The following is a 27,935-nucleotide window of genomic DNA, read 5'->3' on the forward strand; positions in this document are numbered from 1 at the left end:
CCCTGTGCCCAGGAAACATGTAGCCAAGTATTAAAACTATAGTTCTAACCTCATTTACGCTGTGTGACCTTAGAGTGGTTCCATAGCTTCTATAAGCTGTTTACTCAGCTACAAAGTAAAAACCACCTCATACCTTGTAAAAATTAAGGGGAAAGCAGGGGTTATTCAAACCAAAGCCAGTATACTAATGTTCACAGCAGCACTTTTCACAGTAGCCAAAGGTAGCAACAACCCAAATGTCCGTCAGCTGGTAAATAGGTATATAAAATGTAAAATATCCATACAATGGAATATTATTCAGCCATAAAAAGAAATGAAGCACTGATTCATGCTACAATGTGGATGAGCCTTGAAAGCATTATGCTCAGTGAAAAAAGCCAGTCACCAAAGACTGCATTATTGTATAATTCCACTTACATAAAATGTCCAGAATAGATAAATCTGAAGAGATAGAAAGCAGATTAGTGGTTTCTGGAGTCTAGAGGAGAGAGGAATGAGGAATGACTGTTGATGGGTATAGTGTTTCCTTTTGGGATGGTGAGAATATTCTGAAACTAGATAGTGGCAATGGTTGCACAACACAGTGAATGTACTAAATATTACTGAATCTGTACACTTGCAAGTGGTTAAAATATCAAAATTTATCTTATGTGTATTTGACCACAATAATTTTTTTTAATTCTTATGGGGAATTTTCAACGAATAACCTTCCTAAGATTTAAAAAATAATAATTAAATGGGATAGATGATGTATATACAGTGCCCAGCCCTCCTGGGCACTTAATCCATGCTGGCTGTTTCCATAATCATAATGAACAATCATTTGTCGTTCCTATAAAAACAGGATCCACTGGGCAAAAGAAAGCATCAATCTAATTTGTTCCCCAAATCTTGACCACAGTGAAATTAGTAGAAGAGTCCAAAATACTTCACATGATTTGACTTTTCTTATCGAGGTAAAATACAAATAACATAAAATTTACCATTTTTAAGTGCACAATTCAGTGGCATTAGTGCATTCTCAATGTTGTGCAAACATCACCGCTATCCACTTCCAGAACTTTTTCATCAGGGAAAACATGCCACACTCCGGGTATTCTGATCCTCGGCGGAGCTGGGGCAGATTTATCAATGTGGACTTTGTCCAACCGCAGATAAAAAAGGGAGAAAACGGGAGAGCGCCCGGGCTGTGCGCTGCGTGCACTGAGGCGCTCGCAGCATGACCGGGCTCGGGGTCCTCGGGCTGTTGCTGCCCATCTTCCTGGGCTGGGCCAGCGGCCACCCCGTCTCCGGGGGGAAAAGCTTCAACAAGCTGCTGCTGGTCTCCTTCGACGGCTTCCGCTGGAACTACGACCAGGATGTGGACACCCCCAACATGGACCGGCTGGCCCGGGAGGGGGTGAAGGCCAAGTACCTCACCCCACCCTTCGTGACGATGACCTCCCCGTCCCACTTCACCACCATCTCAGGTAAGCGCCTCCCTGCAGCCAGTCCACAGGCGCTGGTGGGCGGCCCCGGCCTCTGTCGTTCCCGGAGGGGGAACCCATTCTGGCTCGGCTCTGGAGAGGCTGAGGCAGCTCATGCAACTTGGGGTCACCCCCTGGAAGAAGCACTAACTTAGAAAAGCCTGGGATCCCAGGGCTGTTCCTAGAACCCCGTGGGCTATGAGCCCTGGCCTCCAGGCAGAATCAGGGCTAGGGTGGCAGCCTCCTAAGGGATCTCTGTGCTCCCAGGCCCCCCCGCCCCCCACCCCTGTGCCTTTCACACAGTGGCTGGTGATCTTTTCTAAAAGTAAATCATGAAAAGAATTTTATAAAAATAAGTTGAGAGAACTCAGATCAGGCAACTCCCCTGCTTAGTATTTGTTAGTTAAAGGGACACCAATGCTCTTGGAGAAAATGCAAATTTTGTCTTTCCTTGGCCCAGAAGTTCCCCACAGCCTGGCCTCGGGCCTCTACTGGCCTCTCACATCTCTCTTCCCCTCCAGTGCTTCCCTGCATATCACAAAGGCCTCCTACTGGTGCCTCCACTCAGCCCCACCTGCCTCAGGGCCCTTGCCCGTGCTGGTCTCCCTAGCTCACCTGCAGCATGTAGTCCACTGGGACAGATAGACCTCAGACAAGCACACACACTAAAAGATCTCATTCCAACTCAGAGAGGCACCAAGAGGAAAGACGAGAGTTTCTCCAGGAGAAGGTGGCCAGAGTGAGTTGATTTGAAACTGGAGAGGCAGAAAAAGGGATCTCTGAGTTGGGGCCGTTGCCCTGCAAGTGATAGAGGCCTTGAGTGACAAGAGGAAGGAAAAGCGTTCTACGCAGAAGGAACAGCATGTGTGAGGTCTCTGTGACAAGAAGGAACATGGTTGCTCCAGAATCCCCATTGCAAAGGACTCCATATAACAAGAATAACAATAGCTTCCATTCCATAGCTTGATGTCGGGGTACTGTGCTAGGTGCTTTGCTTTTGTATCTCTAATGCAATATTGCAAAGCAATGCTGTCCCCATTCCACACATGGGAAAACTAAAGTTGAGTAACTGCCCAGTCACTCGGCCAGGAAGCAGGGAAGAAGCCAGGCCTAGAACCAGGATGCCACACAGAACTGGTTGTGCCCAGTTCTGAGCTGGGAATCCCCAGACCTCTCTCTCTCAGGGCAGGGAGGGGTGCCCAGCAGCAAGAGCCTCACCCGTATCCTGAAAGCCACTCCCTGGGGGTCCAAGGGCAGCTCAAGGAATCTCTGAAATGACATGTAAACAGCTGATGCCATTTTTGAGGGAGAAGAGCCCTCAAATCAGAAACTTAAAAAATAAAGCTGAACAACCACTCAGAGGGAGACTTGCTGAGAGATTTTCCTACATGTAAACTCTTTGAGAGGCTAGTCATTTGGGAACTGTTAGCACCAGGAAGCAAGAACTAAATAGCCCTTTCCTGGAGAAAGCAAATGCCGTTTCATGGCTAGCTTTAACTTCATAGCGTGTAAAAGGTCTCCCGCAGGCAGATGCTGGGTCCCTGGACACTGAGAATCCAAGGGGCACATAGTGTTATAAGGCTCGCCTACTATTTACTTATTCCCAGAGGGCTAAATATGTTCACACAGAAGATATAAACACTGAGAGCAAATTTTTTAAATTAAAGAATAACCCCAACTCCTCTCCTACGTTCCCTGCCAGGGGAGAATGGAAATGGAACAGCCCCAGTGGAGGGTAATTTGGCAACTTCCAACACAATCATGGATGCAGGAACTTTCTCACTTGGCACTAGCACTCATAGGACTTTATCCTACAGATATATGTATCTGTGTGGTGGAAAACCATGTACTTACAAAGTTATTTGTTGCATTAGTGTCTGTAGCCACAAAGAAAATATCCAGAGGGAAGTGGCTAAATGAAGTATATCCATAGAATGGCCCACTCTGTCACCCTTAAAAAAAAAAATTAGGAAGGTCTTGGTGCCCAGTAAGAAGCTGTCTCCGAGATGGGCTAAGTAAGAAAAGCGAGATGCAAAGAATGTGTGTAGCCTGCATATATGTGTGTGTGTAATACATATGTGGGCATATGCACATACAATTGCTTCTAGATGCTTAGAGGATCTCTGGATGAATAAGTGAAACTGGTAACACTGGTTGCTCCAGGGAAGGGGAGGGGTGGGAGGGAGACTTTAGACTGTATGCCCTGTGTACCTTTTAGATCTTGGACCATGTGAACATATTGACTATAAAAAATAAAGTGCTATAACACAGAAAGATCTTTTTAATTCACCCATTGTGGAAAAAGCATGTTCTTGCATCCCCCTTATTTATAACCCGGCCTTCCATGTATTGAGCAGGATTCACTCTGCTTCAGTTTTGAAACAGGCTTCTCCTTTGGTGTTTGGGACCAGGTTGTTCTGTGGTGGGGCTGCCCTGTGCGCTATGGCATATTGTGCAGGCTCACCCACTAGATGCCAAGAGCATTCCCTCCTCCCACTGTGACAACCAGAAATGTCTCCAGACGTTGCTCAATGCCCCCAGCTAAAAAAACACTGCCTTGAGTAGTTGAGCCCAGTACCTCCCTTATGAAAATGCCCAGCGGGTAGCATGGTCATCATGTCCTTCAATTCTTATAACAGTGATATGAGGTCAGGACAGTTACCCTCTTTACAGGTGACATATCCGAAGCTCACCAAATATACAGATCTTCCCTGGGGCAGGATCAGGATTCGAACTCAGCCCTGAACAGTTCAGACAAGGGATCTTCAATCCCTGCCCTCCAGCATGACTCCAGCCCTCTGACATCTTTGATTTAATTAAGTAATCCTTCCAAACCCCTCTGAATGCCATCCATCCTCAGAGCTTCCAGGCAATGTGCATATATGCTGAATACGTTGTATTAATGCAAGAGAGGCAACCTGGACCCAGCAAAACCATTGGTATTCATTGTCATGAGCTGGGCTCAAGCCAACCTCTGTCTGACTCCAACGTGGAAAAGAATCATCTGTAATAGGAAAAATAATGGATGAAAATTGGTGCTGCCAGCTCCCAAAGACCTCATGAGATTCCAGGGGGTCGGCCTGACACAAACTATGATAAAAGATGCTCTCTTGGCCCAGCGACTAACTCACTGGTGATCTTAGGAACATCTCTGGGCAATTTAACACTGGAGAGAGGTGATGACGAGGTGCCCTGCTCCATCCCTTCACATCTCAGCGGCGAAGGATGGCACAGCTCCAACGAGGGCTCAGGTCCGAGGACCTACATGGCCATCCCTTCCAGTGTCCTAGACAGAGTCCAAGGAACCAGGGCCAGGTGGTGCCAGGCAGGGGACAAGGCTGGAGAGGCCATGCCCCAGGCACAGGGCCCAGGAGCAAGTCCCCCTGAAACATAGCTGACTTGGCCACCCAAAGTCAGAACCCTGGGCCACCCGGGGCAGAGTCCACATCTGAGCAGCAGGGCCTCTTCGTGATTTGAGGCTGCCAGGTGTGCAGATATCTCAGCCTTCGCTGGAGCCAGGATCACATGACCCTCATCAGCGTCCCTGCTGCTGGTGAAGACGGTGTCCTGAGAAGTTTTTTAAAGTGCTCCTGCTATATGCCTTTATTCGACGATTATTGTTTCAGTATCTCCTTTGGGCCAGGCAGCGGGGACAGTGGCAACTAGACGCTTATGTGTCTCCAGGGTCCTGCTATCTTTCCAGAGCTTGTCCCACCGCACAGGCTCACGTCCCCTCTGCTCCCAGATCCCACAGACCTTTTGAGGGGTTTGCTTCTGTTTCCTTGTAATTCCACCAGGGAGAAGGGCCAAGAGCCACTTTCCCAGGGATCCTCCCGCCTCTGCTTCCTTTCTTCAACAGCTGAGGGCATCAAGCTGGGAGTTGTGTCCCCTCAAACCTTTCTCTGCACCCCAGCTCCCTGTGGCCCCCATAAGGAGCCAAGCTTGTGAAACTCCAAAGCCAGAGGAGCCTCTGCTTTCTACAAGTTGTCACGCGGATCCTTCCCTTGGAGGATGGAGGGCAGAAGTCCTGCCGTCTGAATGAGGAAAAGGCTAAGGGAGAGACAGTTTTCTTTAACCGGTTATTCAAAATAGCGCCCTGATCATCTTTCCATTCGAGAAAACCTTTTGCATCCTTGTAAAGAATGTGTGTTTCTCCTCCAAGTGTCTGCCCCCAGGACCACCTGCAAGAGGGGGAAGCAGGGCCTCTGTCTCGGATCAAGGCTTCCGAGTGCAGCAAGACCTGGCTGTGGGGTGACAGTCTCCCTCCAGCTCCCCAAGGCTGGGCACTGGGCAGGCCTGCATGTTCATCGAGCTCCTCCCCTCCCTCATTGGATGGGACATGACTTCCTCCAAGATAGTGTTCTTCCAACCAGGCCCCATCCTCCCACCCCCATGCCACACACACACACATGCACACACACACACACAGAGCAGGGCTTGGCCACAGCAGCTGGAAGTTCCTTAAGACAGAAAGATGTATTAGTTTTCTGTGGCTGCGTAACAAAATACCATGAACAATACCCATTTATTGCCTCTCAGTTTCCGTAGGTCAGGAGTCTGAGCATGACGGAGTTAGGTATTCCGCTCAGGGTCACACAAGGCCGCAATCAAGGTACCAGCCAGGCTGCGGTCTTCTCCCAAGCTCACATGGTTTTTGGAAGAAGTCATTTCCTTGCAGCTTAGAACTCATCGCAGCTTGCTTCCTCAAGGCCGGCAGGAAAGCATCTCTCTCCTCTAGACCCTCTTTTGAGAGTTCACCTGATTAAGTCAGGCCCACCTTGAATAATTTCCCTTTTGATTAGCTCAAAGTGAACTGATTAGGGGCCTCAGTTACATCTGCAAAACCCCTTCAACATTTCCACATAATAGTGGTTGGAAGCAAGCCACAGGTAACACCCATGTGCAAGGGGAGCGAATTAAACAAGGCATGTATAGGGGGGTTCAGGAATCTTGGGGGCCATCTGGAATTTGGTCCACCTCTAATAGATCCTTGATGGGGCTCAGATAACCAGGGGGTGAGCATCATTCTTTTGTTTAAAGGCAACAGGAGATGGTACCCCAGAGTGGAGCTCCAGAAAGCCCCCAGAATTATGGTCTAACCTCTGAGCCCCAGAGATCAATGCAAGAGGAGCAATGAGTGACCATAGAGGCTGGACTGCCCACATCACCCCAGTGTGTCACCATGTCCGTATTACACCCTTTCTGTTGCTTAGGTTAAAATGATGAAGATGAATATGGGGGGGTGGGGGGAGGGTTGAAGAAAAGAAAGAAGAGAAAGAAGAGGAGGAGAGAGAAGATTATTAATCTGAAATCGCTCACGTTTATTTCCTAGGGCTCCCGTAACAAAACACCACAAGCGGGTGGCTTAAAACAACAGAAGCTTATTGTCTAGCAGTTCTTGAGGACAGAAGTCTGAAATTAAAGTGTCATTAGAGCCATGCTCTCTAAGAAACTGTAGGGAATCCTTCTTTGTCTCTTCTTAGCCCCCTGAGGTTCACAAGCAATCTCTGGTGTTCCTCGGCCTGTAGACGCATCACTACAATCCTCCATGCAATTCGTGGCGTTCTCCCTGTCTCTGTCTTCTCATGGCTGTCTTCTTATAAAGACACCAGTCATTTGGATTTTAGAGGCCCACCCAGCTCCGGTATGACTTCATCTCTGCAAAGACCCTATTTCCACATAAGCTCACATTCTGGGGCCCTGGGGTTCAGGATTTCAACATATCTTTTCCAAGGAACACAATTCAACTCATAAGAATCGTATAGCACATAATTCACTGATAGCTTCAGGTATGGCTACATCCAGGTCCTCAAATGATGTCATCAAAATTAATGTATCTCTCTCTTTTTCCTAAGAGAGACCATAAAATTCCCAAGATGACTCTCACTGGGCCAATCTGCTTCTCAAAACCAATTGCTGTAGCCAGGGGGGTTGGAATGATGCTGAACACCCAAGGGGGGACCACATGCCCATCCCCAGGTCAGAGTGGGGGTGGCAAGCCCCACACAAAGTGTGAGTGATGGGCTGGTGGGTCCCCAGTGGAAAATCTGGGACTATTATCAGAGGGAAGAGCAAAGGAAGAGGGACTGGCAGAAATAACAGAAGCCCACCACCCCAGCCCAGGCCCAACAGTGCAGAGATGGGGGGTTGCAGTCCAGCGAACAGTACTCAGTCCCAAGAAATCACACCTCTGTCTATGGAGCTACCCACAGGGCATGCATTCGGTGATCACATATGAAAGCAGCCTCCTCCCAGCACCGTCCCTCGGCCTCCCTGAACTCTGTCGTAATTCCCCTCAGATATCACCAAAACGAAGCACCATTCTCTGAGGGCTAGGAGCTCATTCTGCTAGTTGCAATCACCCAATTCCCTCTCTCTCTTGAGAAGCCTGTACTTACTGCTCCATCACTAGTAATGACAATGAACATTTTTGCAATCTCAGTTTTTATTGCAAAATGATTGAGGACCAGTAAGATAAGCTATGCTGTTGAAACTAAGGAAATCCTGCCAAGCAAGTGGTGGGTGGATAGGAAGTCTTATGGCAGCACCGTAAATATATTTTCTCCCCCAAGGAACCGGCTGAAATTAAGAAGCTATCACCACTATGTTTCAGACAAAATCTATCAAAAGCATAAGCCATGATATCATAATTTGACAATTTTAGATCTAGTCAAATGGATATGGCCCTGGGGTAAAAATGAGATGCCCCGTAATTAGACTATGGTCAAGAATAATAAAAGTAAGGTCCTCTCTGTTCAACATTTCTCCTTCCTTGAAAGGACACTTGATGGTAGCCTCAGGGCCCCTGCTGGCCAGAAATTAAGTCTCTCCCAGTTCTGAATCCAGCCCCAGGGCAACCCCAAAACCAGAGCCAGCACTTACAGCCATGTAGATTGTGTACAGCACAATTCTGGGGGGTTGCTTTCGTGCATAACATGTGGGTGGTGCCCCCTGGAGGTGTGCAGGGTACAACTTGCACAAATGATCAGTCACTTACATTCCATCCCAAAATCAACCTATAGAAGGTAAAAATTTCCCACAGATATAATCAGTCATGAGCCTACCTCTCCTACATGAGACAGGAGCAAAGGGAATGGGGCCAAATGTACCTGCATGATCTTTAGGACTAAATCAGAGTTTATCAACCTCGGCGCTACTGACATTTTGGGCCAGATCATCCTTTGTCCTGGTGGGGCTGTCCTGTGCATTATAGAGTATTTAGCAGCATCCCTGGCCTCTACCTACTAGATGCCAGCAGCATCCTTCTCCCAATTGTGACAACCAAAACTGGCTCCAGACATTGTCAAATGTTTCTTGGTGGGGGGGAGGGGGGATCAGCACCTAGCTGAGAACTCCTGGACTAGATGTATAATATGCAAATCACATGTAAATCAGGGAGCCGAAGGTCACACTATGACAATCTAGCGGGAAAAAGTCTAGGGGAAAAAAGTCTGCAAGAGGTAGGGAAGGTAGGAAAAGAGAAAGGAAATTAAATTCCTGCTGCCAGTAACAATACAAACCCAGCAGATGTTGTTGGAAACATAGTTAGAAGATACTGTAAACCTTAATCACCAACCATCCTGCTCCCCCAGCAACAGCTCCTCGCTAAAAAAGTCCTGGAAGTCAACAAAGCCCAAAACACAGGCAAAAAGAGGAAAGAAACCACAGATTGAGACAAAAGATGTCCCTCTAACAACAGGCATTCCCACAAAGGGAGAAAAAAAATGGAATCATGAAAAAAAAATTGAAAATAAAGAAGACTGGGAAGCCAGGGTATCTCCTAACTTTTCAGTATGGAAATTTCTGCAGAAAAAAGCAGAGAAAATTGCACAATGAACCACCATGTACCCAGCACCAAGCTGCAAGAATTTGTCCATATTTTGCCAACCTAGTTCCATTTCCTTTATCCCCACCCAATGCTCCTTCCTCCCTTCCTTCCTTCCTTCCTTCCTTCCTTCCTTCCTTCCTTCCTTCCTTCCTTCCTTCCTTCCTTCCTTCCTTCTTCCCTTCCTTTCTGGAATATTTTAAAGCAAATGCCAGACATCATGTCATTGCATCCATAATACATCAGTATGCATTTCTAATACCAGAGTTTGGTTTGGTTTGGTTTCTACGTAACCTCCACGCCGTATCTAACAGACTTAACTTGAAGAAACTAGAATTCTTACAAACGGAGACAAAATCTAATCACCACCTCAGAGTCTTTCCTACTAGTGCTACCTAATCTGAACGTGTATATGAACCTTTGAGGATCTGGTTACAACGCAGATTCTGGTTCAGTGGGTGTGGGTTGGGGCCTGAGAGTCCGCATTTCTACCAAGCTCCAAGGTGATGCTGATACTAAGGGTCCAAGGATCATTCAAGAGGGTCAGTCCAAAACACCATGGCAACCAAGCAGAAAGTCTTGACTGCTCTGGATTCCAAGGCCTTGAGTGAGAGGAGGGGCTGGAACCACTTGAGACTCACAGCACGAGTGTATTAGTTTCCTGTGGCTGCTTTAACAAAATACCGTCAACTAGTGGCCTAAAGCAACAAATGTCTAAAGGCCAGAAATCAAAGTGCCAGCAGGGCTGTGCTCCCTCCAGAGGTTCTAGGAGATAATCCTCCCTCGCCCCTTCTGGTGGCTGTCAGCATTCCTTGGCTTGTGGTAGCATCACTCCAGGCTCTGCCTTCTGGTCACATTGCCTCTTCCTGTCTGTGTCCTCTCCTCTTCTGCTTTTTATAAGGAAACTTATCTTTAAATTTAGAGCCCATACAGACAATGTAAGATGATCTCATCTCAAGATCCTTAACTTAATTCCTTCTGCAAAGTCCTTGTTTCCAAATAAGGTAACATTCACAGATTCTGGGGATAAGAGTATGGTCATATCTTTGGAGGGAAAGGGCCCACTACAACGGTGAAAGGAAAAAGTGAAGTGAGGGAAAATGCAGAAGCAAGGACAGATTCTGTCTCTGTGACAGTGATCAGTAAGTCAGGCCAAAGGTAGAACTGTGTGCCAATAGGGTTCCCAGACAGAACTCAAGGACAGCGCACCTGCTTCCAGCTCCTTGAAGGGAGAGCATTTCTGTTTCTGACAGCAGATCAGAAGAAAAGGTAGGGGTGAGAAAAATCCCCCTCTGCTGGCCTTGCTCCTAAGGAGTCATGCCTCTGCCTTAGAGCCATGCTCAAGTCTTGTTCAAGGATAAAGCTATTTATTGATGGCCATAATTAAAAAGCAATGTCAGAAAGAAGCAGCAGCAGCAGCATTTCTCATTTGCATCTACACATGAGCAAGCACAGCTTAGTAAAATGGGTGTACTAGGGTTTTATTTTCTCCATTTAGAAAGGGGCTGCCGTCATCTGGTGCTAGCTACGGAATCAAGCCTCATTTCTATAGCACGACTTGATAAGGTGTTAAATTTGATGGGTGCACTGGGACACCTATTCTCATTTCAATACTTTAGTTATCAATGGGTGGCACCCAGGGTTGTAGACTTGGGGTGAATGTGGTTTTGAGCCCCAATGTGAGCTTTTTCCATCAGTGTCTCAGCTGTGGTTCTGAACGAGCTTGTCTGCTCGAGATTGGAGCACTGGGTTGATTGAAGGTGGTTGGTTGGCTTGATTTGGCAGCTGTTCTTCCTCGCTGATTTCCTACTAGCTGGTAAATAAGACGTTTTCTTCTTTGGTTTTGGGAATGTGAACTAATAAAGCACTGGACCTCACAAATCAGAAGGAGAATGAAGATATGTTTATAGCTTATATGGTAGATTAATTCAAAGGAATTAGTAAGTGACACATAGTAAGTCCTCAAATTTTTGTTAAGTAAGTAAATGCATGAAAGTGTGTCGATGCCCAAATGGACTATTTGCAAATATATATACTGTTTCACCTGAAAACAGGTAGAAGCTGAGGAAATGTTGGGGGGTGGGGTGGCTCTTACTGAGTTATTAAATTATAATAATTTAATAATTATATAATTATTAAATTATAGTATGGTTTATTTTAGTCCCAGTAAAGTATTTTTTCCCAAATTGACTTTGGACTAAATAAAGTTCTGCTTTCTATTTGTTCAGATTGTACCTGGCCATCTACAAATGGGGCAGGGGAGTTGGAGGGAGTTTATTCAATTCGATAAACATCTGGCCCTGGCTTGTGGCTGGTTGAGCGCCGTCCCGCACACCAAGAGGTCATGGGTTCAATTACCTGTCAGGGCACATGCCTGGGTTTCGGGCTCGATCCCCAGTAGGGGGCGTGCAGGAGGCAGCCAATAATCAATGTTTCTCTCTCCCCTCCTTCCTCTCTCTCTCAAATCAATAAAAACATACATTTTTTTAAAATTTAACAAACATCCGTTGAATGCCTACTAAGGGTAAAAAGCCCTATGCTTTGTGCCAGGGAGATACGAAATTAAATGAGGCACCTCCCTATTCACAGCCGTGTCGGAGAAAAATGGTTATAAGAAACAGAAATCCTTTCATGCTAGCTCAAGGGGAAGGGCTGCACTGCAAGGCTCTAATGAGCAAACTCACCGATATAAGAACCAAATTAGAGGCAGAGAATGGAAACTTCCTCTTTCTGGCTCTCAGAAGCCTAGAGGTCTTTTTTATCAGCCCCATGGATTTTCTTATCTCTGCTTCTCTCACTCACAACCCTCTTTCTCTTTTTGCTCATGGTCAAGCATGATAGACAGCAGAGCCCACCACCAGCTCATGAGGTACTGTGTCTCTAGGTTCAAGTCTTGAGAGAGAGAGGGAGAATTGGGTTTCAGACCAACCAACTGAATATAGAAAGGAGACGTCACTTGGTACAAATATAGTGCCTAGAAACCTGCCTTTCAGCAGGATTTATGAGTAGGAGGATTGTAAGAGAAAGTACCTGTGAGCACTGCAGGCACTCCAGAACATACTTTTTCTGTTTTTAACTCTCTCCCCTGCCCCCTCGCTGTAAATACCATGAGACAATCTAGGATAGTACTTGGCTCAAAATATTTGAGAAAGGGAAGGAGAAAGGAAAAGTTGAACCAAACTCTGGACTTCATGGTTTCCTAAATTCACTCTGCAAGTTTGAGAAATAAATGTGGGTCCCTGAGAACCAAAAAAAGGAGTTGGATCTATCCGGGTTTGTTCCCAGACCTGAAATGCTCAGCGGGGTGAATTTACCAACACTCTGGCATAACTGATACGGTGTGGGAGTCTGCACTGTACCCTGATTAAAGCAAAATTAGCAAGCAGCAGGAATCTCACTCACAGGGAGAGCTCATCCTCCTTCCTGTTTAACTTGCATAATTACCCACATCCCTAGACATCGAAATGACACAAATGACAGGCTCTCCGTATGACAGAGCCAGAAAGGCCCTGGAAAATCATTAACCTGGCTTGTTTTTCAAAAAGGGAAACTGAGGGCCCGGCCGGGCGTGGCTCAGTGGTTGAGCATCGACCTAGGATCCAGGAGATCACGGTTCGATTCCCGGTCAGGGCACATGCAGGAGGCAGCTGATCAATGACTCTCATCATTGGTGTTTCTCTCTCTCTCTCCCTCTCCCCTCCTCTCTCTGAAATCAATAAAGGTATATTTAAAAAAATAAAAAATAAATTTAAAAAAAGGGAAACTGAGGCCCAGAGTGAGAGTGAGGGTTGACAAGAGCCAACAGGAACCTTCTCCAGTCCAGCCCCCCTGTGCAGCATTGTACTGCAGGGAGGGAAGCGTCTCCTGACCCGAGTGAAACCCCCTCCTTGCAGCTTCGGGAACTCCAGGCACAACCAACAGTGCACCCTTCGCGTAGTTTTTCCAGCCGAGTCCCTGGTTGTCTCCAGAGTAGAAAATGCTGTTTAAGTAAAATGTGAAGGCTGCTCCCTCCCGCTGTTTGTTTCTCAGCTTTCCTCTCCTCTGTCATGTTTCGCCCACATTCCAGAACTGGCCCTTGACCGGGATAAAGAGGCCTGAGCAGCAGGAAGGAGGAATCAACGGGGCAGTGGAAACCTCTGCTGGGTCATTAGTGGTCCCCAGCCGCTGGCTGGATTTAGAACATGCCTTTAAGTGTCAGGGTGGAAATAGCCCAAATACCACAGAGATGGTTCTCTTTGTGCAATTACTGAGACTAGCCATGCTGCAGAATGGAAGGGTCATGCTCCCTGAGCTCATTTTAGCTTGGTTGTTTGAAACTTGAGTAACATCGCTTTGAGGGGAAAATGGATTCTATGATTGGTTCTCAGGCTAGTCTACTTAACTGAAATTATAATTGACCTCTGGGTCTCAGGGCATGCAAGCAGCATCCTTAAGGTACAGAAGGGGGAGGTTTTTCTGTCCATGGCATCTTTTGCTTTCTCCCATCGCTTCTCCTAAGTCCTCCCAGTGGCTCTGGACCCCCAAGTTTTCCAGATACAGGAGTGAGCCAGGTTTTGATGGCTTACCTGCCCTCCCTGCTTCCTCAGTAATGGGACATATGATAGAATTAATGCATGTACATCAATGACTAACATGTTTGTGTGAATGACTAACAGGCCCTGAACTAGTAGTTCCGACGAGTCAGTGGGCACTAAAACCACCTGGAGAGCTTGTTAAAATGCAGGCTCCCAGACCCCACACCAGAGGTGAGCATTCAGCAAGGGCTAGAATGGGGACCAGGGAATCTGTGTTTAAACAAGCAACTCGATTGAGTCTAATGCTGGTGGTAGAAAATGCCATAGAGAAACGCTACAATAGGTGAAACAGCAGGTGTTTGTAAGCCCAGGGTCATTTGTTTTGTACTGGACAGGAAGATAGAACAGAATCCAAGACAATGCAGGTTAAAAAAAAAAAAGGCACAGTAGAGTCGCTCCCTGGGTGAATTATCTCTGTGCTTCCATTTCATCTGCTGGAGTGAGGTGTGGCTCAGCCAAGAGAAAGCTCAGGCGCTGTAACAAGAAGACGGCTCACTGTAGATTTCAGAAGCCTTCCATAATTCACTTATGACGCCGAAAGGTACTTGCCCATTATGACCTCTACCTCCCAGTAACAAAGCGCTCCCACTCGAGGTTTTCAACCCCCACTCCTGAGAGACAATACAGCAGAGAGGTCAAAAGCACTGGCTATAGATGTCCAACAGCATCAGGCATTGAGGAATGCAAGTCAAAAGCACAATGAGACACCACTTCACACCCACTAGGTTGGCATTTAAAAAAAAAAATAAGCAAGTGTTGGCGAGGATGTGGAGAAACTGGAACGCTTGTACATTGCTGGTGGGTAATGTAAAATGGTGCAGCCACTGTGGAAACAGTTTGGCAGTTCCTCAAAAACTTAAACGGAGAGTTACCATATGACCCAGCAATTCTAGTCTCAAAAGAACTAAAAGCAGGGACTCGCAGAGATACCTGTGCATGAATGTCCATAGCAGCATTATTCACAGTAGACAAAAAATAAATAAAAATGGATATAACCCAAATGTCCATCAATTGATGAATGGACAAACAAATTCTGGTCTATCCAGGCACAGAATATCATTCAGCAATAAAACGGGATAAAGTACAGCCACACACTATGGAGCGGATGAAACATTGTGTTCAGTAAAAGAAACCAGACACAAAAAGTCCACAGTGTATGACTTCATGTCTATGAAATGTCCAGAAGAGACAAACCCACAGAGACAGAAAGATTAGCGGCCAACAGGGGGAAAGGAGAAGGGGGAAGGGAGGGAGGATAATTACTAACAAATACAGGGCCTCCTTTTGGGGTGATGACAATATTTCGGAACTAGAGAGAGGTGGTTATTTCACAACACTGTAACTGCCCAAAATGCCACTGAATTGTACACTTTAAAATGTCAACGGTTAGTTTTAAATTATGTAAGTTTTACCTGATTAAAATAACAAGAACGCATGGGTTATAACCAAACCTCCCAGGCTCAAAGCCTGGCTCTGCCGCATGACCTTAAGCAAACTCTGTTGCCTCAGTTTCCTGTAAAGGGGACTATAGTAATACGCACTTGCAGGGTTATTAGGAGAATTACATGAATTAATGTCTCTAAACGACTGGGGAGAGGTGTTGGCGCATGGCATGGTAAATGTGTGCCATGATTTCATTACACGAACCTACCTTATTACACAGGCACAGCAAGGCCAGGAGGGTTAGGGGCTTGTTCAAGTTCACACAGCAAGTTCAAAGGCCATGTCGGGGTTGGCGCCCACTCTCGTGGACTCTAGGTCACAGCTCTTCCTCTAACGACAGTCTGATTTGAGCCCTGACCAAGAATCTTGACACTCCAAGGTCCCAACCCCTGGCAGCAGCACACATTCTTTCCAGGAACCCCACGTGTGGCTGGCTGGCTGGCTGGCTGGCCTACCTACGAGGTGGAAACAACCGTTTAAAGCTTTACAGCAACAACTCTTTTTGCATCTTCCCAGTTGAAAGCTTTGGCCACCCGAAGGGTCCTTTTTACCCACCATCAGCCTGGCGGTGACTCTGACCCAGTGGAGAGCTTTTCCCTTCCCTGTTCCCATGACCATGAATATCCTACCTTGGTTTACCTTGGATATAAAGAAATTGTCACTATCTTATTACAGTCAGTAGGATCATCCAGAGCCTTTCTCTTCCAGGAGGCAGGGGGAGTAGGAGCTCAGTTCTCCCCTCAGTCTGCCCCTGATGTACACAACCCTTTTCCCTGGTTCAATGTCAGATCACAGGGACTTTGCATACTCGGTTCAATTCCTGTGTCTTCAGGAACACTCTAGCTTACTCACATTCCCCAACATCCACCTTCCTCCCTCAAGTAGAAAGAAATAAGTCTACACCCACCTATGTCTAGAAATCCTTCCTGATTCTTCTGGTTCCCTTGAACAGCATAACCATGGGAGTCCTAGGAGAAACCCTGGGAGGTTTTCTGAGAATCAGTCCGACTGGATGTTCAATATTGAATCAGGTCATCACAAGCAGAAGACAAGAAAAAGAGTCCCACAGGAAGTGTCGAAATCCCAGGCTCTTAGCTTTCGGACGCAGCATCGCCCAAGGAACCTGGCCTCCCTATGCCCTGCCTTCCTTCCTCCTTCATTACTTCCACAGCCAATACCAGTTTCCCCCTGGGCTGGGAGGTCTGTTCCAGGGAGCAGATCCAATCTGGCATGTGTGAGATGTGACTGTCCCTTCCTTTGTGGCTACCAATGCTTGCCCCTCCAGAAAAAACAAGTCTGAAGTGGTCACTTGGAGCCATAGTCCATCAGAAGACGTAAGCCAACCAGAAGGACGTTGGGGGAAGTGGTCTTAAGATTGCATTAATACCCCTGGCAGCGTCCGTTCATAGAACTCATACCTTCCTTCCTTTATCCCTAAGGTCGTTGGATTGAAGATCACGGAGTCATTCACAACATGATGTTTAACACTGAGACAGGCTGGAAGTACTCCTTCAAGACCACACAGAACAAGACTGAGTGGTGGGACAATGGTGTTCTCCCCCTCTGGATCACAGCCCAGAGACAGGTACAGTCAGAAACCCTGGGCTGGCTTCCAGGGATGCTGCCTCTCATTCTAAGGCATGTGGGGTGGAGACTAGAAGCTGTGTGACGTTGGGCAAGTGACTCAACCTCTCTAAGCATCTGTTTCCCTAAATGTGTAACAGGGATCATGATGATGTGTTTATTTAATAGATTTTATGTAAGGTTTAAATGAGATATGTGTGAAAAGGAGTGGGCACAGAGGAAATGCTCAGTAGGTTTTAGTTGTTATGGATGGACAAGTCAGGGCAGGGAATGGCTTAATCATGATTGTACCTCCAGGGCTCACCATAGAGTCTGGACCCAGCAGCTCTTTAATAAATATCTGTTTATACATTTTCCTCAGACTTAGGCATGAAAGCCCTTAGGAATGAAGTTGACCATTTAATGCATATTCAGACCATGAAAAGCTCTGATGAGAACATTCACTTGAAAGGATTCCAATGGCCATTCGTTATTGCTTTGAAAAGGCAGAAATCAGAGCTGTGTGTTCAACTCCCAGCCCCAAAACCTGTTGCCAGCTTTGCATTTTGTCAATGAGCTTCCAGTCATCACTTCAGAATAAGACCTCTTTCTTCCTCCCCAAGACACCAGCCTTTGCTCCAAAGCTATCCTGGGCTTCGCCTCTGTGCTCCAAGCCCACACTAAGCATGTCACATCGCAAGGTGGAGCAATGCAACAGCTCGGAATGCAGTGCGTGGACTCAGACTCCTGTAGCAGAACCCCGGCTTCATAGGGCATGGGGGTGGTTAACTGAGATGATACCTGTAAGGTGCTTAGATCTAAATGCTCAATAACTTTCAGTCATGCTAATGAATGGAGGCAAATTATTTTAGCACTTCTTCAGCTGGTCACTATAGCTCTAGGCCAGAACTATCCAGCGGAACGTTCAGCGATGATGGACATGTTCTATTGCACACTGTCCTATATGGAAGCCACTAGCCACATGTAGGTTACTGAGCCCTTGAAATATGGCTGGTGAGCCTGAGGAACTGAATTTTAATTGTATTTAACTTTCATTAACTTCCATTTAAATCTAAATACCATGTGTAGCTAGGGGCTACCATATTGGACAATTCTCTCTCGAAGAATCACAGTAGGTGGTCAGTGATCCTATCCTGCCTCAGGTTCATTTTTTTTCCCTAGATGTTGGGCCTTAATTCTTTCCTCTTCTGTCAGGTTTTTCAACTTTGAGGCATAGACCACGCAAATAAATTCTGTCCTCACAAGAAAATCATCCTCATAACACTAAGAGCCAGGCACTGATTTAAGTGCTTTACATATATTAATGTATAACAACCCTGAGGAGGGTGCTGTGGTTATACCCATTTAACAGATGAGCAAATTGAGGCACAGAGCAGTGCCATAACTTCTCAAAGTCACAAAACCAGTGAGAGGCAGGGCTGAAATTTAAACTCACCCTGGGTTAAGCAACTCTTAACACTTAACCATGACATACTTCTGGGCCAAAACATTTAGCCGTCGATTTCATAGTAAATCTTCTATTTGCCTAGCTGCTAGAAAGGTCTGGCCAGTCTTCTTTAATTCACTATTCAAAGCCCAAGGCCTTTGAATAGTGAATGGTATTTATTCACTGGCACAGAGCCTCTGGTAGCATCTCCTTTCCTGTCATTTTTCTTATTCACAGATCTTGTCTCATTGCCATTTATTTGCAGGACTTTGTTTCCCTGTGTCCAATTCATCATCAGAGTGTTTTTTCCTCTTTGCTTAATTCATAAGTGGTTGTGCAAAAAGAGGGTCTGGTGCAGGGCCAGGCAACTGACAACATGCCCACTTGTTCAGCAAGTGAATGTCAAATTGGTATATCTCAGTTCTGCCACTGGCAGCTCCTGCCATGGGACAGGCCCTCCGCCAGCTCCCTGAGGAGCTGGCAGAAAAGCGCTGCAATCAGATCAAGCCTGCGGCCCCAGGCCGGTGCCCCAGGAGCAGCACTCCTGCTGGAGGAGGGGGCCTGCCCCTTACCCATCACTGGGAAATCCATTCTTCTCTTCCCAGTGAGCTTTGTGGGGGCTGACACATGAACCTTTAATGCGACTAAAACGTCCCTCCTTCGATGACACTAACGCCCCCGGAGTCCCTTGAGATAAAGGAGAACGGACATGCCCTGGCGGATGAGGGCAAAAGACGGGATTCCTGACCACTTTTGTGTCCATTGCTCTCGGCCCACAAGCCCCCCACATTCCAGCAGGACTTCGCTAAGCGTCAGGGTGTAGACCGAGAGTCTCCGTGTGGAGCAGGCTCGGATTTTCGATGAGCGCCCCCAATAACTGGGCATGATCAATGGCCGAGGTATTTCACCAGGTTCCCCAGTCCTCATTCTCAGAGAAAGGCAGGCAGCCATGGCTGCAAGACTTAGGAATACCGTGAAAACCTAGGGGCACGCTCGCCTCTCTCCAGAGAGGCTGTAGAGCATACTAAGCAGTGAGACGGCAGAAGATGATCTGAGTGACACCTTCATGGGTGCCAAAAGTCTGCAACGGGACCACAGGAGGTGACTACCAGGAGGGGCTCTGGGGAGAGGGTGGGGAGGGCAGCTACAGCTTTCCAGTTCTCAGTGTAAGCCAGGTCTCCTAGACAATAGCGTCCAAACTTAGAAGAGCTGTGAGCAGGATCTGCCTAGAATAGCAAGGTAATGCATCCCAATATTGACCCAACTGTGTCTTTATTATGCATCATAAAGGCTCTAAGAATAACAGTCTCTCCTCCAAATGGTGTGGGAGGGGAGAAAACAGAATCTTAAACATCTAGCTGCTTTCTGCTCAGTGACTCCTCCTAAGCACAGAAAGGCAATGAAAATACCCAGAGCCAATTTCGACTTGTGAATTTCAAATACATGGAGTCCCTCTTTCCACTCAATCATTCCCTGGGACGAGTAACGAACTCCTTTTCCTAAGCCACACATAGTCCCCAACAAAACACAAGGACCTTCGTAAAAGGTGTGCCTTGTGACATTAATTCTGTCACCGAAAGGAAGAGACAAGACAAAATGCAAAACAGTACTGAAACTTTTCCTCTAATTATTGGTTCTAAAGAGTTTGGTGAGTCTGTACAAAACCCAATGGTCAGGATTTCCCCGTAAGAAGTGCCAACTCTTGTTTTTAGAAAGCAACCTAAAAGTAATAGCCACATTGATGCAACACTACACTAAGGGAAAATGATGAAGCTAATAAAAATAGCGATTTTCCAATTGCTATTGCTACTGGAAACACTGATTATGCTAATTAAAGGGTAGAATAGTAAATACCAAGTCCTTTGCATCCAATTAAGTGCTCAGATTATGTCTCGGAAGTATTTGTTGAAAATAGCACTTTTTATTATCATGGGTCCCAAATAAACAGAGTCAAGTGTGTGCGTGCGTGTATGGGACCAAATGAGAAAAACCACAGTTTCCTAAGACTACAGTTTGGAATATCTTTAAAGAAGGTGTGTGTTGAAAATGCAGCACAGGAAAACAATTCAATTTCAAGTGGGGGACATCTGAGATTTAACATGCAAACATCAGGAATTCAACTGGATATGCAGAGCTGCCTAAGTCCTTCGGAATATCAATGTCAGTTATTCTAAATAATAAAACAGCCAGCCAGGTGACATTCTACAAAATGTTAGAAGTGTCATCCTTCCAGTTAATGCCATACTTCAGAGCAAAGTCAATTAACATGTAAGTTAAACAAAGCACCGTCGCTAAAAACTGAGAATTATGTCGATTGCCAATCAGAAATGCAATAAATAAATATTAGAGGATTTGCAAGTTAAAGCAACCATAGAATTTCCATTATCAGAAAGGAAATGTGTTACCTGTGGAGGTTACAAATAAGATGCTAGAACCCAAAATAAGATGCTGTAACTATTTCCATAAGTTAATCAGAAGATATGATTCATGCATTCATTCAACATGCATTTAATCAAAAGTTAGCACTTACTCTGAGCCAGGCCTGTTCTAGGTCCCAGGAAAAGTGTGGTCAACAAGATAGACATGGTCCCTGATCTCCTTGAGCTCACATTCTAGAGGAGAGAAATGACAGCAAATAAGTAAACAAATCAAGATAATTTCAGGTTGGGGGAAGCACTTGAGAAAAAATAAAACTGGATCACCTACTAGAAAGCGAATGCTGGAGGGCAGAAGGGGTAATATTTTGCCTATAGCTATGGACAGCAGAGCTCCTGGAGCCTGAAAAGTATTTAGTATTAGGACTCTATCTTCTGTGCTCACTTCGGCAGCACATGTACTAAAATTGGAATGATACAGAGAAGATTAGCATGGCCCCTGCACAAGGGTGTCACGCAAATTCGTGAAGCTTTCCGTACTTAAAAAAAAAAAAAGACTCTATCTTCTGATGGACAAAATAGATCCAGAGACAAAGAAGCATGGAACAGACTAACAAATCTCAGAGGAAAAGCAGGGGGGGTGGGGTGGGGGGTGGATTAACCAAAGAATTTATATGCATAAATGTATAACCCATGGACACAGACAGTAGTGTGGTGAAGGCCTGGGACAGGGGGTGGGGTTGAGGTAAAAGGGATCAATGGGGGGAAAAAGGGGACATCTGTAATTCTTTCAACAATAAAGATAATTTTTTTTAAAAAAAAAGCACAACTAATCAAAGAATTAAGAAAACATAGAGGAGTTGAGCATCACTCTCAACTGCCTTGGCCTAATTGATACAGATAGGACACTATAAACAACAAAGTCAGTATATTTTATCAGGTGCTTATGGTACACTCACCAAGATAACCAACATGCTAGACCATTAAAAAAAGAGTTCAAAAGTATACAATGTTTTATATTATACACAAGTAAGTAGTAAATCAATCAGAATCAGAAATCCAGTAAAATTTCAAATATTCGGAAATTATGCCTCATAATTTGAGCTCACACATGGGTCGGAGAAACAATTTCCAGGGAATATTTTACCTATAGTCATGCTTGGAGAAAAGTAGTTTGCTTCCTTGGCAGGAGAGAAGCGTAAGCAACAGCTATGATAGTCCTTCAAATGTATGAGATCCTCCCTCACCGTCTCTAATGCTAATCACCATTTATCTCCAACTTTAAAAGAAATTTAGAAAATACTTCAAACAAAATGATAATTCAAATACACCAAGAACTTTGGGGAGGCTGCTAAAGAATTTATAGGGAAATTTATAGCCTTACATGTTTAGGAGCAGGGGTGTGGTTGCCCCGAACAGACGGACAGCAGTCAGAGGAGAGGGGGGCTGGGGAGCTGGATGAAAGAAGGTGAAGGGATTCGGCAAAAAAACATATATGCATAACCCATAGACACACAACAGTGTGGCGATGGCCAGAGGGAAAGGGGGATGGGGTGGGTGGAGGTGGGAAAAGAGGGGATAAATGAAGACAGAAGGAGACTTTGCTTTGGGCAATGGGCACATGATGTAGTGTGCAGATGATGTTTTGTTGAGTTGTATGCTAGAAACCTGTAGGGTTTTATGAACCGATGTCACCCCAATAAATCCAATTAAACATTTTCTAAAAAGACTCTATCTTATGCCCAGCTGCCCTGGCTCAGTGGTTGAGCGTCAACCTACAAACCAGGTCATGGTTTGATTCCCGGTCAGGGCACATGCCTGGGTTGGGGGCTCTATCCCCAATAGGGGGCGTGCAGGAGGCAGCCGATCAGTGACTCTCTCTCATCACTGATGTTTCTATTTCTCTCTCCCTCTCCCTTCTTCTCTCTGAAATCAATAAAAACATATTTTAAAAAACAAAAAGAGGTCAAGTTTCCCCAAAGCAGAGCCTGAGGCAGGGATTCAGTGCATGTAACGCACTGAGGGAGAGGTGTCAGGAGATGGGAGTAAGGAAACTGACAGGGCAGGGGAAAGAGCTAAGTGAGAGGTGGTCCCAGCTGGACACCAGCTTCATCCTGACCCCATGGGGAGCTCTGGAGCATGAATTGAACCCCAATGTTATCCCATCCTGAGTCCAGGGAGCTGGTCTTTTGTCCTGTCAATCAATGGCCACAGGCAGCTGGGGGCGGGGGAGCAGTGTGAGACACCTTCCCAAGTGAGACAGGACTTGCCTACTTGGATAAGGGTAATTTTCCAGGTAGTGATGCAGCTGAGAGTCATTAGCAGCTACCCTCACAGAAGTGGGTGTGGGTGCATTGGCCCAGTAAGGGGATCTGGGTGGGGCACCAATAACATCCCCTACAACTTCCAAATTGATTTCCTACTTCCCAAACGTACTTGGGAAGTTTGGGCATTACTCTTGGTTGTACTTTTCTGCTCATTTGTTGACAAAATAGTCACAACCCAGGGGCCATTAAACAGAGTCACACCACAGCCATCCCTTGTTTCTATTGAAGGGAATGAATTTGAGAGTGATTTTCAGAACATCCAAATCTTGGGCGATACACAGAGTGTCAGAGGACAGCCCTCGAGGTAATAGTTTAGATGAGATGAAGGAAATTTGGGGAGCTTACTTGCTCCCCAAATAAGCAGGCCATTCATTCACTGAACCAAAAATCTATTGAGTACCTACTATGTTCCCATTCCTGGTTGAGAAGCTGCTTTGCAAAAACAGAACCTACTGAGTGAGATGTGTCCATCCCATTGTTAACACATTGGTGAGCATACAGAAAATTACTTTCTTTTCCTAACTATTTTACCAAGCTTTGTCCAAAACCACCTTTCTGCTGGGGAGGAGATCACTTAAGAATATTGTCATGAATTTGTAGTCACTTGTGTTGTTAAAACAGCCCCATTTCTGAAAACTTAGTTCTGCTCACAGTAGAAACTTTTTCTCAAATTCAAGTCACAGCTCTCCTCCCCAGATGTCCCCTTCCATCTCCACAGACCCCCTGGTGGCCCCAGCAGCCTGGAGTAGAAGGAGAATGGCCTGTGCTCTACTCTTTCAGACACACACACACCCTTCCCTGGTTTACTCTCCGAAGACAAGGAGAGGAAAGAGACATAAGCTCCTCCCCTGACAGAGTGTAGGGAGGTCATGACTCTTTCCTTGTTGGCTGTCATTTGCTGCCCTGCTTAGTTGCCCGTGGCCTGACATAGAGGGGTGAAGGTTGCCCAGCCCCACTGACAAGGGTCTCAGTGTCAAGCAGCAATCCTAGGCCTCTCTGGGGCTTTGCAAGACTCAGGGCCACATTTCATAGCTGACCCAGCTCATTCCTCCGTTGTAAGGAACTCGATGCGCCATCCTACAGCCATTTCTGCCATTGCTGAAGCCCTCAATCTCATCTTCCCTCTGCATCCCCAACCCTGGGGTGTACGGGCACATTCCAGATTCACCTTCAGTACCCGCAGGAGACAGAAACTAGAGGAAATGATCATTGGCCCCTCTTCACCTGACCATACCGTTTGCCCAGTGCTCTTCGTCCCTCTTCAGGAAAAAGAAAAGCTAAGCTCATGTAACACTTACTAACGTGCTCTACATGCATATAGTCCTCACAAACACCCCGTGAAGTAGCAGAGTCATCTCCATTTTATAGGTGTGGAAACGAGGTGCAGAGCATGAGTAACATGCATCCAAGTGGTGGGAAAGGGTATAACCAGGCAATCCAGCATCAGAGCACACTTTTAACTGGCATCCTGTTCTGCCTCTGGGCAGGTCGTCAGGCCCAGTGGTCAAGCAAACATCTGCACAGAGAACAAGAGAGTCTCCCCTTCTTCCAAAAGCCCCCAAATTTTATAAGCATTAGATATAAGAACCAGTAGGGCAGCTTCTCCCCTCTCCAACAGCCCCAGGGGAAGTCTCATTAGCTTTGACTGGGACATAGGCCCAAGGCTGAACTAACTACAGTGCGAGAGGATGCAGTGTCCTCTTGCCACCCTACAGCCACATACCACATCTGGAGCCAGATGTGGAGCCAACACATCCCAAACCTGGCATGGAGCAAGTGCAGAGAGGGGAGCCTCCAGGGAAATTCACGGGACTCTGAACCAGCAGACAGGGGAGTGGGTGCTGGGCAAACAAACATATTAACTGTCCACTACGCACACTAGGAAAGACTTGGGGTGGCTTGTTATATCTGGAGGCAAAGAGTCCCTACTATGTGCCAAAACATGATGCCCAACACTTTATCTTGAAGTTAATTGGCCCAAACCTCACAAAAATTCCATCAACTTTTTAGCATTTTACATGTAGAAACACCGAAGCATAAGAGATTAAAGAACTCACTATCACCAACTTAGAAAGCCATTTTTCCTCCATCCTAAAGAATTTTTTTTTTCATTTTGCCATCTCCGACGTTAGAATGCATCTTCCAATCATTGGAGTGTCCCGTTTTAATTGGTAGCATTCTTTTTACTAATAGTTCATAAAATAAGGGCATGCCTTTCAACTAAAGGAGTTTTAGATTCAATGAAATCCTGGTGAAGCCAAGAATGAAATCCAGCCCCGAGTCTGACTCCAAAGCCCATGTGTTTCCTAAACCTCTGGATGAGGGCAAGGATGTCGACAAGTTGGGCTTTGCTTATTATGAGAGAGATTGAGAAATGGCCCTGATGGAATTTTCTTCTTGTGCTTGCAGGGGAGGAAGACAGCGTCATTCCACTATCCTGGAGGAGGTGCTAAGTACAAAGGTGAGGCCGTCCAGAGGTCCCTGGTGGAGTCTTACACTCACCCGGACAGCAACGAGACAGAGTGGAGGGAGAACATTGATATCGTCATGAACTGGTTCACTAAGGAAGACTTTGACTTTGTGACTCTGTACTATGGAGAGCCAGATAACGTGGGACACCGATTCGGGCCAGAGACAGAAAACAGAAAGGTGATCATTAAGCAAATCGACAGAACCATCGGGTACCTAGTGGAAGCCATTGAGAGGCACAACTTGGCTGAGCACCTCAATGTCATCATCACATCAGACCATGGCATGACCACAGTAAAAAAGAAGCCAGAGGTCACCGAGATCCTCTTAACCAAATACATCAAGTTCAGGGACTTGGTCAAGTTTGATATCGTAGACTATGGAGGCTTTGGGATGATCCTGCCCAAACCAGGGAAAGAGGAAGCCCTTTACCAAGCACTGAAGAACGCACACCCAAACCTCAAAGTCTTTAAGAAGGAGGAATTTCCAGAACACTTCCATTTTGCTAAGCACGAACGAGTCCTGCCAATCCTACTGTATGCCGACTCTGGTTATAACATCAATGGGGTGAGTTGATTTTAAATTGAGTAAAGTCACTTTGGATCTGGGAGACAGCCACCAGGGAGGAACAGTTCTGGAAAACATAAGTGCATGCACAATGAGTCGTAACCCACTGTTTTCTACGTGTTCCCCACCCTCTCACCCTACACACCACCCAACCACCCCTGCCCCATGTTACCATTACAAAATAATAGTGACAAACACCCCTGACCAAGGCTAAGTGTCCAGGACTATGCTAAAAACATGAGTTATTTCATTTTTGTCCAAAGATAGATGCTCTTATCTCCCTCATTTTAATGAGGAAGAAACCAGAGCTAGAGAGGAGTGATTAGAAGTGTAAGGCTGAAGTCTGAACCCATGCCTGTATGCTTGATTAGTATGCACAGATCACCAGGAGAGTCACACACACACACAAAAAAGCAACCCTGTACACACAAAATATATACACTAATGCTCACAGCAGCATTATTCACATTAACCAAAAAGTGAAAACAACCCAAATGCCTATCAACTTATGAATGGATAAACAAAATATGGTATATCCACACAGTGGAATATTATGTAGCCATTAAAAGGAACAAAGAACTGATACATGCTACATCTTGAACGAACCTTGAAAACATTATGCCCAGTGGAAGAAGTTAGATACATAGGCTCACATATTATGATTCCATTTAAATGAAATGTCCAGCCCTGGCCAGTTTTGCTCAGTGGTTAGAGCATCAGTCCTCAGATTGAAGGGTCCCAGGTTCAATTCCGGCCAAGGGCATGTGCCTCAGTTGGGGGCTCAATCCCCAAAGTTGGTCAGGACACATGTGGGAGGCAGCCAATCGATGTGTCTCTCTCGCATCGATGTTTCTCTCTCTCTCTTTCTCTCTGTCTCTCTCTCTCTCTTTCACTCTCTCTGGAAAGCAATGGAAAAAAATATCTTTGAGTGAGGATTAAAAAATTAAATTGAATTAAATTAATAAATAAATGTCCAGAACAGGCAAATCTAGAGAGACAGAACATAGATTTGTGGTTGTCTAGGGCCAGGGGTGGGGAGGACTTGGGAACAAATGAGAGTTGACTATGGAAGGCCACAGAGTTTCCTTTTGGAGTGATGGACATCTTCAAACTTGATTGTGATAATAGTTGCACAGCTCTGTTGAATACACTAAAAATCACTGAACTGTAAACTTTAAATGGGTAAATTGTATGGTATGTAAACTATATCTCAACAAAGCTGTTATAAAAAAAAAATAAGCAAGTGCCCTGGCCAGTTTTGCTCAGTGGTTAGAGCATCGGCCTGTGGACTGAAGGGTCCCCGGTTGGATTCCGGCCAAGGGGATGTACCTCGGTTGCAGGCTCAATCCCCAGCCCCAGTTAGGGTGCATGCAGGGTGCAACAAATTGATGTGTCTTTCTCACATCAATATTTCTCTTCCACTCTCTCTGAAAAGCAATGGAAAAACTATCCTCAAGTGAGGATTAAAAATAAGAAGAAGAAGAAAGCCCAAAGAAGAAAATACCAAAATCAATACAAATTATGAGACATAAGTGAAATGGCGTGGTTTTTGTTAACTACCAACCAATAATTCATAACAGAACAAAGTTGAGATGATGTTTAAACATCACATAACAGACGATCATCTCAGGTATAGCTTGAAGAACCCCTGTCTAAGGCTGTGGACAGGAGCCAAACATTACAATTATGTTTGCAATCTGTATACTCTGGGCTTGCTACAAGTCCTGAGTGTAACAGGTATAGGAAAACTCATTGGGATGTTATCTAATGGTGGTGGAAATATTCACACTAAAATGCAACAATTTATTGGTATTTTACAACCCCTCAAGTGGCCTAAAACACTGAGGATGTGTGCCCAAAGCTAAGGCCTCTCCAATGG

General features: G+C 45.8%; 1 protein-coding gene and 1 non-coding gene across 2 annotated transcripts in view; both read left to right on the plus strand.

The window, feature by feature from the left end:
* Nucleotides 1-1,219: 1,219 nt before the first annotated feature.
* Nucleotides 1,220-27,935, plus strand: part of LOC107538266 (ectonucleotide pyrophosphatase/phosphodiesterase family member 7-like) — a 31,479-nt gene continuing 4,763 nt past the window's right edge. Inside the window, exons 1-3 of the mRNA XM_087815211.1 lie at nucleotides 1,220-1,469; nucleotides 16,748-16,893; nucleotides 25,430-26,056. Coding sequence (XP_087671337.1) covers nucleotides 1,220-1,469; nucleotides 16,748-16,893; nucleotides 25,430-26,056 — 1,023 coding nt within the window. The remainder of the gene's footprint in view (nucleotides 1,470-16,747; nucleotides 16,894-25,429; nucleotides 26,057-27,935) is intronic.
* On the plus strand, nucleotides 21,131-21,237 carry LOC148093556 (U6 spliceosomal RNA). The gene has a single exon (XR_015714322.1). It is a non-coding gene; the product is annotated as a U6 spliceosomal RNA (small nuclear RNA).

The sequence above is a fragment of the Miniopterus natalensis genome, chromosome 3 (assembly GCF_054644295.1).
Source record: "Miniopterus natalensis isolate mMinNat1 chromosome 3, mMinNat1.hap1, whole genome shotgun sequence".
NCBI classification, from domain to species: Eukaryota; Metazoa; Chordata; class Mammalia; order Chiroptera; family Miniopteridae; genus Miniopterus; species Miniopterus natalensis.